General features: G+C 46.4%; 2 protein-coding genes across 2 annotated transcripts; both read right to left on the minus strand.

Moving 5' to 3' along the window:
- Positions 1–340: 340 nt before the first annotated feature.
- Positions 341–2,011, minus strand: LOC148777632 (uncharacterized). Its single transcript, XM_088837024.1, has 5 exons — positions 1,988–2,011; positions 1,747–1,845; positions 1,608–1,632; positions 932–978; positions 341–670 (listed from the first exon to the last, which is right to left on the minus strand). Exons 1-5 carry the CDS (start codon positions 2,009–2,011, stop codon positions 533–535), a joined length of 333 nt encoding a protein of 110 aa, XP_088693150.1. The 3' UTR covers positions 341–532.
- A 2,266-nt stretch (positions 2,012–4,277) lies between these two features.
- PA2G4 (proliferation-associated 2G4) lies at positions 4,278–11,273 on the minus strand. The gene is made up of 13 exons (XM_055396003.2): positions 10,991–11,273; positions 9,047–9,175; positions 8,690–8,795; positions 8,528–8,597; positions 8,211–8,303; positions 6,462–6,525; positions 6,140–6,218; positions 5,877–5,955; positions 5,659–5,792; positions 5,268–5,362; positions 5,040–5,167; positions 4,831–4,884; positions 4,278–4,612 (listed from the first exon to the last, which is right to left on the minus strand). Exons 1-13 carry the CDS (start codon positions 11,076–11,078, stop codon positions 4,547–4,549), a joined length of 1,185 nt encoding a protein of 394 aa, XP_055251978.1. The 5' UTR covers positions 11,079–11,273; the 3' UTR covers positions 4,278–4,546.
- Positions 11,274–11,827: the final 554 nt, after the last annotated feature.

Genomic DNA, 11,827 nt, shown 5'->3' on the forward strand with positions numbered 1-11,827 from the left:
CCAGCAAGCTTTGCGCGTCACCATGGCAACCCGACCCAATGGCAAAACGCCTCAGAGCGGAACTCTGTAACGTGGACCTTGATAAGAGCGGACCTGGTTGCTCCTAAGCCCGCGAAATCAACTTGAAAACCGTCCCTAGCGTTTACGCCCTTTCCAGGAAGTAAAGGTCACCCAATACTCTAGCATCTCCTAAGAACGGAAAGACCGGAACCCACACCTCACCGCCCCCCGACCTGTAGACTTTTTCTACAGCAGGGAGTAGAGACAGATTGTACTGGTAGAGAATCCCCAGCCAGTGTAACCATAAAAAACCACGTAACACACAAATTTTTTCTTTAGCTAAGACAGCAAAAGACATGATTTATTGTACACGTTACATTCAGCCACAACTGAGAAGAGAACTAGTCCACAGTTATCACAGGTCCAGGGCAAACGACCAAAAGGGACGGCTTTGATACGAGCAAGGTAGGTCTCTCAAAGGTGGTCAAGGCGATCAGAATGGCCACAGATGTTCCAGATCCATTGAGAAGTTCTAGATAGTAGGCATGCAGTCCACAATTTGTACCAGCGTCCCTGGCCTCTGGCTTCCCTTGTTTCTGCTTCTGTGGCTTCCATGGGTGTACAAGTTTACTTGGACCTCTGCCTCATCTTTCTTCTTTTGCGCTTCAGCCTGAAAACCAGACATAAGAATACATCTCGGGCCCACAAACCCGAGTTGTCTTTCCCTCCAATCTTAAATGTGCACCCAATACAAGGGACAGGTAAAATCAATCAACACTACGATTCTGTCGTCTTCTGCCCAACTCATGGTTTTGGCCAGTCAATGCTCATAACTTGTTTTGGATTTCTAAACCAAATGTTCGTTCCAAGTTTTGTCCACTTTGCTCCACTCCCCCCCACCCGCCACAGTACTAACTACGTCCCAGCATACCTGCGCATTCGCTTCTTCCTCCACTGGCAACCGATTATAACCAAGGTCAGAGAATAAAACAAGATATCATTAGTTTCAGTAACAAGTTTAGACAGGGATATGAAGAACACCAGGGGAGGCTTCCCCGGTGGCTTATTAAAGAATCTGCCTGCAATGCAGGGGACTCAGGTTCAATTCCTGGGTAAGGGAGATTACCTGGAGAAGGGAATGGCAACCCACTCCAGTATTCTTGCCTGGAAAATTCCATGGGCAGAGAAGCCTGGCGGGCTACAGTCCACTGAGCGACTAACACTTTCACAACTTTCATGAAGAACACTATTTAGAAACGGGTGGATTCTTGACCAAGTAGGAGGGCTCAGTCGCAGTAAACCACATCAACGATCTGGACCGCCACCTGGATCCCAGACGTAAATCCCCGAATCCTGCCTGCATGCGCTCTCTCCCACTTCCAGCATCTCTCGCCACAGAACTTAACTATTACCTATTCTGCTTCTCCCCACAGAACTTACCCACCGCCTATTCTGCTTCTCCCCAAACTATCCTTCCTCTCCCACTAGCTCATGAGCACAACCTGAGAACCCGGCGACACCGGAACGATGGCCGATTTCCCTTGCCAAGGTCTCCCCTACCAACAGCCAATTCTTACAGCTTTAGCTCACTGGCAGGGACTGCTTACCTTCGCTCTCATGGCGCAGAGGTTTCTACGGGTAAAGAAAAAAAGCCTGCGGTTAGTTTGCTGTAGTGATGGTAAGTGCGGAGATCAGATGTTTATGGATTGTAGTCGTAACACGAATACAGCAACCACAGACACTCACCTCAAAAGATGGCGCTAAGGCCGAGAGATCGCCGGGGGCCCGCCTACAGATATTTAATGGAATACTCAGTGTCGTCACTTCCGCTTTCTCTCCCTGCCCCTAGGGGCGGGGCCGTCCGAGGGGCGTAACAATAATTTTGGCAGTTCGCAGGTGTGTGAAAAGTGATTGAGCGGGAAAACTCTGTTGGAAATCAGTATTTTGATGTACAAGATTCCTCTCATCTGTTTTATTATGAGGGTACCGTGTTATTTAGATATGAGCACATATTTCCAATAAGAGACCTAGAGGTGCAAACGAGCAAAGGGTAGCTACTTCCGCCTTCCCTCTCGTTGCTTCATGGGAGTTGCAGTTTCCTGGAGACATCCTCCATTTTACTGTGGATCGAGGCGGACTGTACTAAAAGTCCTGATTTGTTTTACTGGTTTACCTTATTTATTAAACTAAATATCTGCAGGCTCGATTTTGGAACTTCCAAAGGTCCTAAGATTGCAGAACACTGAAAGGATATAAAGCGGGGAATTGAGAAAGCTGTTATACTACAAAAAGAGACCTTTGTTACTTTTGAAGACAAACTTTTTCCTAGTCAACTGTGGTCTTTCCCTACAATGCCTGAGGCAGAATGTCATAACTTTCCTGGCCACAATGCATTTTGTTTAGAAAATACTTGTGATTCTCCCTCTGCATAGTGTTTGGTAAGTCGCTTCAGTCGTGTCAAATTAACAAATTAACGACAGATCTAATTAATGGATAGAAGGAAAGCCCGATCTTTCCTTGTATCTTTAGGCATGAATAGTAAGTATTTGGTGATAAGACAGCTCCCCAGTATCAAGATATGGTTAGGTCAGAAGCACCCAAAAAAGACACCGTAAGATTTGGCTACAGAAAACGTGTATTACGAAAGATGAAAGAAAACCCTTCATCATACAGACTTCACCTTATTCACTATAAGATGGAGTGACGCTTGTTATGATTCCTCCTTTTTTAGTGTTTTCTCTAGAACCTTTCACCTTTTTAGTTCTGGAAAATCAGGTTTCTAAATTTTGGACCCTTATTTCAAGTGCTTAAGTGTATCTAGTATTGTCACCAATGGACTGTAATGTGTTTGAAAACAAAAATGCCCGCCCCCCCACCCAGCAAGATATCAAACCCCCTGGAATTTCACCTGTTGATTGCTCTAAACTCTTATGAAGGGATCTGTGTTCAGTTTAATTCATAATTATGTATCTTCAGGTCAGCAGTAACTCATATAAAAAATGCTATAATATACGCATTACCCATCAAATCTCAGGCTGGCTTGAAAAAATGTGTTAACACTAAAGGCATTCTTCCTGGCTTCCTAAACCAAGATAATCACTTTGCAGTTTTTTAAATTTTTTTGCAATGAATATCTAAATAGTGTCAGCAGTAAGGGGTATGTTTTTACTTCAGAAAACTAGACCAAACTCCCATAGAAAATGTACTCTTCAATTCACAGAACCCTGGATCTTCCCCCAACCCAAGGTATTCTATTTTAGAAAAATAGAATTATGGCTATAGAAAACTGGTTCCAGGGATTTCCCTGGCAGTCCAGTGGTTTAGATTCCATGCTTCCACTGCAGGGTGTACAGGTTTGATCCTTGGTTGGAGAACCAAGATCCTGCATGACAGGAGGCAAGGCCAAAAAACCCCAAAAAACTGGTTCCAAACGACCATTACTTCAGCTCACTCTCCCACCACTATCAAATAAAAGCAGCATACAGACACGTGATTATGAGCAAATCCAAATTTATTTTAATGCCATGTCATTTTCAATGTGTTTAAAAACCTCATAAGTTAGTGGGAGCCCTAGTTCCCTGGGACAGCATGCCAGAGGTACTGAAAGGTCACCTTTCTCTCCAAACCCCTAGCAATTAATCCAAGTCCACAGCTTCAGAAAGCCAGGAGTTTTGTCTCTTCAGTCTGCTCCTCTGGTTACACATCTTTCTTTCAAGGAAGGGAGGTCAAAATATTTCAAACAGGGAACAAAACCACAGTGGAGCTTCCAGCTCAGGTTTCTAAGACGGAGCAAGGGAAGAACCCCACTGACTTCAAAGAAATGGACAAGGTTGAGATGGATTACTTCTTTACAGCCTTGTGGAGGGAGGAAAAACTGTCCTGTAGAACAAAACTGACTACAAAGATTTACAAATGAGGATCCAATTGACAGATGAGAATCCACTGGTAAATGCAGGCTCCAGCTCCTAAAAATGGGAGGGGCCTGGCTAGACAGCCTGGTTCATAAAAGGAATCTGCCACATGTGAAGAAAAATAGTCTGAAGAATAGCTCCTCTCTATTTTGAGGCCTGATAAAAGACTTGGGGAAAGTGGGAACAGAGAGAGGAACAAGCCCCAACAGATGGAAAAATGCTGACACTGGAGTGGTATAAAAAAATTTCATCTGAGTTTTTAGTGGTGGTGGCTATGTTAGCCTCCTCCCATTCTGTTGTAGGGCCATAAACCTTGACCAAGCAGAGAATAGTAGAAAAAGGCTAGAAAGAGGGGCTTGAAGACGATGGATTTTGACTCCTGATTTTATTATTCAATTTCTCTTTTCTATTTAAAGTAGTCTTCGGTGGCTGGGAAGCCTGGCCTCCCAAGACCAGAGTCAGTTGGAGCTGGCTGTTGTTGGAAGGGGGCTGGGATAGGGGACTGGGAGGAGGACAGGGAGGCCCCGCTCTGCTCGCGGTCCTGGGTGGAGAAGTCGAACTGCACTTCACAGAGCCTGGGGTGTGGTGGGAAGGGGATGAGGCAGGAGTGGCAAGCTGGGGGGATGGGACCCACCTCAGTCCCCAGCTTCATTCTCTTCTAAAGTTTCCCCACTGGTAGCATTCTCTGCAGTCTTAGAGGCCTACATTCATGGAAAGGAGAGGGAGAAGATGTGTCAGTTTCCAACAATTTAGGGTACTGTCTGGGGGACCAAGGACAAGAATATTCCTAATTCTCTAGGTCAGGGCTGAGATGGGAAGAAATAAGGACATATTGACACCTATATCCCCACCATGACCCAGGAAGGTGAATAAAGACGGATCAGGTTCACCCCACCAGGGAGGGATGATCATAACAAACCTTCTTTTTTTTCTTTTTCTGGGTTTTCCGACTTGCAGAACTCTGGAGGAGGGCCTGCAAAACAGAAGAAGGAAAACAAATTTTGAGGAACATGGAGCAAATGCCAAGTGCTACTCTCGGCACTGGAGCTCTTCTCAGGACTTCCGGTCACTCAGTCCTCACTCCCCCAAAAAGTGCCACGTCCCTGCTCCTTTCCATCACACACTAACCTTGAGCTCTGCATCCTGGACCTCCATCTCAGACTTGTAAAGGTCAGGCTCAAAAGGACCACTGGTTATCCGCATGGGGCCATTGGGCATAAGCAGAACTGTAAATTTAAACTGGGCAACAAATTCACCTATGAGAGAAACAAAGTGTTTTGACAGAATGTCCCCATGCCTGCAAGGAGGGGACCATAATCAGGGGCTTCAAACTACAACTCTCTTCTCAGAGCTCACCCTCCTTCTCATAGAGAACATTAAATGGTTGTAGCAGTTCATGTTTGGCGCACTCCACCACACCCATGCGGGCCTTCTTCTCATCTTCAAATGCTCTGGGGAGGGAAACACAAATTCAGGTATCCTTAACTCCCTATCATGTCTTACCACTTTGTTCCTGTTTTTAAATAACTCCTACCCTCAGGCAGAAATCATGTGTAGGATTGCTTTTTACACTACTTCCTATGAGAGGGAGAAAGAGAGAAGGCATGCATGCAAGCTGGAGCTACAAGTCTAGGTAGAAGAGGAGGAAAGGAGGGCAAGCGGGGTAGGGAAAGGAAAGCGATCTGGTTGTATGGTCTGCGGGTCAGACTGTTCCCGGTCCTGTCCTTTAAGGTAAGCGCAGCAATACCTTAAAGTAAAGGGCATGGCATCAAAGCGCCTTTCGACCTCGCTGAAGAAGGCACGGGAGGTTTTCATTTTCAGGCCGTACTGCTTGGAGGGGTCTCTCTTGTAAATGGTGGTTCTCTGTCCTGCATCCTTGGCCTATGAAAGATCACGTGTGATCTGGCGCTCCTGGGGCCCACCCGCAGCCTCCCCTCTCTGCCGGCTCTGGCAAACGTTCATTACCTTGCCCTCTCCCGAGCTGACGAGAACATCCACAGCATATACTTCATGTACCTCAAATTCAGCTTTTTCATGGTCTTTCCTAAAAGGAACAGAAAGGGAACAATAAGGAGCAATAAGTGGTTCCTGGAGCTTAGAAGAGAAGGTGGATAAGATTAGTCCAGGTTAGAGGAGACAGTGCATAAGATTAGCCTGGCGTATGGAAGGGTAAGTTCATAACTAGTCTTATATGACAGAAGGTAGAGGGTGGGATACAGGGCACCTACTTCTGCTGGTCTGTGGGGTTCTGGATAATGGTTTTCTCTCCATCAATGACATGCTGCTTCAATTGGTGTGACAGCATACCTGTAGAGAGGACAAAGCCTGTGGTACCACTCATCTAGAATCCCCAAAGGTTTCCAACCCACCTACCCAAGCAGAACCACGGAGCAGGCAATGAGATCAAAGTGCCCAGCTATGGAAACTCGGGGCACTGAGGTTTGGGGCTTGGATTATGCCAGAGCCAGGATGGATGCTCCAGGGAACAAAGTCTTAATTCTGCTAACCCACTCATACTGAGACCCTCAACCCCACTATCTGAAGTCTCACCTTCTATTGGTGTGCAATTAAATGAGTGGGCAACTTTGTTCCAGGCTTCTGTCACTTGTGTGTTCTAGAAGTACAAGATCAAATAAAACATAAAATACCAGGAGCTAGTAAGTTGTCTACTATGAGAAGCAGCAGCATAAAAGAACTGAGTTCTAACATCCTCCAGCAAATGCAATGATTCTCAGTAATTTTTCATTTCATAGCCCTAGCATCCTACAACCTAGAAATCAAATTTGCATCCCATTTTACAAAGCGCTATCACAAAGATGGTCTACTTAGACAACAATTCTGTAAGGTGACTAGTGCCAACAATTCTGTATGGTAATCTACATCCTAATCTGGAGGAGGAAACTGAGGCTCAGAAGGGTTACATGATTTGCTCAAGGGTAAACCAGTTAACCAAAAGAACCTGGTATAAACCCAGGTTTTCGGATCACAGTGTTTAGTCCATGATACCTGGCATTCTAACCTGTTGAAAGGGTACAGAAAGTTTTCTTTTCCCCTCTTTACCTCTTTCAACCATGAGCTGACCCTCACCTAAATTATAGTTAAGAAAAAAAGGAAAGTGAATTTCCAATCATAGCTATTATTAAACTACATGTCAAAAGTACTGTGATAATCACTTTATATGGATCATCTCAATCTTCACAACCCTGTGAGAATGAGGCACAATTTAATTTTTCCCACTTTATAGATGAGGTAATTTTGAAGCTGCTGCTGCTAAGTCACTTCAGTCGTGTCCGACTCTGTGCAACCCCATAGACGGAAGCCCACCAGGCTCCCCCATCCCTGGGATTCTCCAGGCAAACACTGGAGTGGGTTGCCATTTCCTTCTCCAATATGTGAAAGTGAAAAATGAAAGTGAAGTTGCTCAGTCCCGTCCGACCCTTAGCGACCCCATGGACTGCAGCCTAACAGGCTCCTCCATCCATGGGATTTTCTAGGCAATAGTACTTCACTTTAAATCAGTAGTGGGTGGTAATGGGATGAGAATCCAGAAAGTCTCATGTCATAGCTAGACAACAGCCACTACATTAATAGTATCTTCCAACAATAGTAAGCATATAAATAATAAAAATAATCAGTGTGTAAAATAATAAAAGCTAACAAAAGGGTTAACTATGTGCCAGGTACTGTTCAAAGTGCTTTATAACAGGTCTTTGATAGATACCACTGCAAGAAAACTACAACAGAGGCTGAAGTAAAAACAATGCAATTAAGTGATAATGGGGAAAAACGGACGAAAAGGGTGAAGAGAGCACAGAAAAAGAGGATGCTTTACGTGGTGACAGGTTCTGAAATCTAAGTGTTAGACAAAGTCTCCACTGATAGTCTAACATGTCATCGTATGAATTCATGAGAAATTTATGATCCCTGGACTTCCTAATTTTGTCTTGTAAGGGTCTTTTGCCACCAACTTACTGGTACTATTATTATTTTTGTGTTATAAGCTTTTAAAACTTAGTTTTAATACCTGTGTTTTATTATGAGCTATCTATCTCAAATTATTTCCAGGAACAATACACATCCAAAACATGAAAAAGGAAGTATTTCTATAGGCTCCATGAGAAAGGGATCACACATCCCCTTACAGAGAGCATCATAGCACCTAAGGTAGGCACTAAGATTTAACAGCTCTTCGGTTTAAACTCTTTAGTTCCTGCCTCTTCTCTTTCAGTACAGAACAGCAGTACATCCGGAATGCATCTTTGGCTCTATCAAGCTTTGGAGTTGGACTAAATAGCTCACCTGATTTCCAGGTTTGACCAGGCGTAGGGCAGCTTCAGCACAAAGGTGAGCTGCCTTAATGACATCTGCTTTCCGCCCCGTTACTTGGGTCCCCTGTAGAAGAGGAAATGCAGTCAGTGCCTCCCCAAAAAGCTGATCAGTTAATATCTGTGTGTCCATTATGTATCCAGTGGTCAGGACAGAAAACACCCTTTCCCATTTTATTTCTCTAGAAACTCTCAAAACTTAATGTGGTGGTAGCAGGTGAGGATAAGAGGCAGCAGTGGGCCCTCCCCAGCTCCCCATTGGCTGAATAGAGTTCAAAGCAGTCCACCTACCTGAGCTACATCAACCACAAAAGTGTGAGCCACATTAGCGATGAAGCCATCCACGTGGACCCCAAGGTCACTGAAAGGTAAGAGCAGAGTACAGCATTAGCAACTGGTACTATTGTGAATGCTGAGGAAAAAGACAAGTGCTCTAAAATGTTTTAAGCTTACATTTTTACCAAGTCACCTTCCTTGAGAATATAGTCCTGGTCGCTCTTCAAAGGGGAGAAGTGACATACACAGTTATTTACTGAAATGCTGGTGGGAAAGGCAATACCTGTAAAGAGACAATCAGCCTTACTGCCCTGCTGGCTCTCTTGGAACCCTCCTGCCCTTCCGAAAAATGAATGGATTTTCTTCAGGGTCTTGTTTAAGTTTGATCAGTCTAGACTGAGTGGGAAACTGAATTCCCCATGCCATTCCAAATTTCCAAATATCTCAACCAGTGCTGGGGTAAAGGTTGCATTATTACAATAAAACAAACAGGACTCAATAAGGGTCAAACTTAGTAGGGGGTTGTTTTTTTACCTTTCTTCATTTCTTTTTCTTTTTTGAAAATCTTCCCCGTTTCTTCCATTATCATGGCATCACCTTTCTCACACAGGTTCAGTACCGACACACCTGAACAGGATGCTTCCACCAAAGACCGAAGTACCCCTGGGAACAGAATCCCATATATCAGTCCTGAATGTGTTGTCTAAGTTAACTTCCAAGAAACACCTAGAAGTTGGACTTAGAGTTTCTGAGTCCAACTTAGAAATATTCCCTAGTATCACTGCTCTAAGGATAAAAAGAGGAATATGTTTTGCCTCTTAGAATGTACCTGTCATCTCTATAAATCTCTGCCTTCCTTTCCTGAACTTAAAAGAGCCAACACTCCCTTTCGTCCTTTATATAGTGTGACAGCTAGGTATGTACCACCTGTCTCCTAAAGGCAAGGGAGACTTTCCAAATATGATACCTGTGGTATGGGAGGACAGATTTATAAACTTCAAGGGCATTCTCACCAAGATATCCAACACATGCAAAGCAGACTGGAGGAAATTTATAGGCATCAGGGACAACAAGAAGGTAGACATACAATTGCTGACTCTAAGCTGATGCGTTGTTAAATGCTACCTTCTTCCCTTCCCAGACACCCCAATTAGGGGGTGTTGGTAATCTCAATTTATGTAGATTTATTTCTTCAAATAACAAGTCAAGGAGACTTAACCTAGGTCCCTGGGCTTCAACAAACTCTGCTTATAGCAGAGCTCAAAGAAGTATGTGACCCAAAAGAGTTTCAAACTGGTACTGGGAATCACAGAAGTTATAAACTGCAAGAGGGAAAATTTTTTTTTCTGATTTAAACCCACTACATATCCACTGTGTTACAAAGCATTTATGCTGTTCACCGAACCCTCTCCATGGTCCATCCTGGACTTCAGACTTTATTTTTGTGATCCAAGTTTTGGTGATTCTTTGAAAGTCTGAAAAACTCAGATTTTCAGTCACAGGATCAAAAGCATCCTAAATGCCTATCTTTACTGTCAAAACCATTTAAAACCCCAAAGACAAGCATTTTGTATCCCCTAACTGGGTTTTAAATTGGAAAGAGAGAAAACAGAAAGTGAGACATCTGCAGAGTGTGGCAGGCAGCTGCTAAGAAAGTCAAGAGCACAATCTTATTAAGGATGACTTCTGAGATTTTAACTTCAGACCCCCTTTAACAGCACTATTCACAGGTTTGACTGGCTGGGGTGAGGAGGACCTCAAAACATTCCACAAAAGTTGTGAAACACTCAAGATCAATTTAGACGACTAACTAAAGCCAACTCCGCAGACTGGAAGTACAATGAACAACTTCAAGAACAGTCAAACAGAGTTATGGGGTGCTCTCTAACGGTCCCTGAGTTGGCCCTAGAGTTGAATGCGGCCCCCACAAGGGAAGGAGCTGAAGTAAAGAACCAAAGACTACAGCAAAGCACGTGGTAGGCAAGCTGGTGTCAGGGACGTAGCGGAGGAAGGTAGCCGGCGAGCCGCAGCGGACCTGGCAACACGTGCCGGCCAGGCTCCTGACGGCGGGGAGCCGCGACAAAACAGAAGCGCTACCTTTTCGAGGTGGTCTCGCTGCCACCAATATCAGAGACAGAAATCTGAACTGAAGGGTGAGGGGCAGGAGGTACACCTCGCCTCCTTACCAACGGCCTAGGGTCGGAGCTGGCCAGGGGCCCAGCTCTGTCTGCTCTTCTCCCAGCCGTCCTGCCGACCGTCCGCCAGCATCTCCAGAGACTCTTGCCCAGGCCCAGCCTCTCGGGTCCCAGGCGCGACACGGAGCCTCCCCACCACGCCACCTCCAGCAGACCTGAGATGGGCCATCACTAACCCACACTGCGTGACCCCACCGCTCCAGCCCTCAGGAGCCAACCCATCACCGTCTCCCTTGACTCTCCCTCCCAGCCTCGATATCCGGACCCCTGAGGCCGCACTCACGGTTAGCAATGTCGCCCCCCATCTTATACTTGGTCACGACCAGGTCCTCAGCGATAGTTTGTTCCTGTTGCTCGTCCTCGCCCGACATCTTCCCACCACCACTGCAGCCTCGTTTCTCTTAAGCCGCAGCTTCTGTCGCCCTTCTCAGCCACAAGCTGTGGTCAGAACCCCTTCGATCCGCGAGGAGACCGCGAGCAAAAGCGCGAGCAAGCTAGGGAGCGGGAGGGCGGGCGAGCGAGAGCGAGAAACTGCGAACGCGCGGGCTGAGGCGCAGGGCACGCTGGGACAACGAGTCCCTCCTACTGCCAGCCCTTAGCCGCCCTCGCGGACTACCGAACTACAATCCCCAGCATGCTTTTCGCGCCCCTAAGCCAGGCCCTGGGGCCTTGCCCTCCGAGGGCCTCGCACGCTGGAATCGCCGAGCACGCTGGGAAGGGTCAGGCTCCGGCGGGAAGGCGGAGCCGTTGGAAAGCACGAGGGGAAGCGTGGTTTCTCCGGAAAAAGCATATCCACCAGGAACGCCGAGCGATAACCCGTAATAGAGAGGGGCGGGGTAAGGGAAGAGGGGCGGAGCTACGGCAGGGAAATAGGTTTGGAGTCTGAGGGGCGGGGTGGAGCCGACGCGAGTTGGGAGGATCGTAATAAGGGTGGGGAGGTGGGATACGCCCTTCCCTGAGTCCCTGGAGCTGCCGGCGAGACCGGCCGGGCCAGTCCTCTAGTCCTCAGGTGCTGCGAGAACCCGGAGGCGCAGAGCGGGTGTGGAAAGAGATCGGGCGTTCGGGAAGCAGGGGCTGCTTGGGCAGCCAGACTTCTGAGGGATTATCCCGATCTAGAGAC

The sequence above is a fragment of the Moschus berezovskii genome, chromosome 6 (genome assembly GCF_049115385.1).
Source record: "Moschus berezovskii isolate FMDL1 chromosome 6, NW_MosBer_1.0, whole genome shotgun sequence".
Taxonomy (NCBI): Eukaryota; Metazoa; Chordata; class Mammalia; order Artiodactyla; family Moschidae; genus Moschus; species Moschus berezovskii.

Bases quoted from the DNA above. Each gene is read 5' to 3' on its own strand.
- LOC148777632 (XM_088837024.1), bottom strand. From the start codon at position 2,011: ATGTGCTCATATCTAAATAACACG. The intron at 1,633-1,746 runs GTGAGTGTCTGT...CTTTACCCGTAG, and splicing joins CCTTAGCGCCATCTTTTGAG to AAACCTCTGCGCCATGAGAG. The intron at 671-931 runs GTATGCTGGGAC...TCTGGTTTTCAG, and splicing joins AGGAAGAAGCGAATGCGCAG to GCTGAAGCGCAAAAGAAGAA.
- PA2G4 (XM_055396003.2), bottom strand. From the start codon at position 11,078: ATGTCGGGCGAGGACGAGCAACAGGAACAAACTATCGCTGAGGACCTG. The intron at 9,176-10,990 runs GTGAGTGCGGCC...TTCTGTTCCCAG, and splicing joins GGGGGGCGACATTGCTAACC to GGGTACTTCGGTCTTTGGTG. The intron at 5,793-5,876 runs GTAATGAACGTT...GATCTTTCATAG, and splicing joins TCAGCTCGGGAGAGGGCAAG to GCCAAGGATGCAGGACAGAG.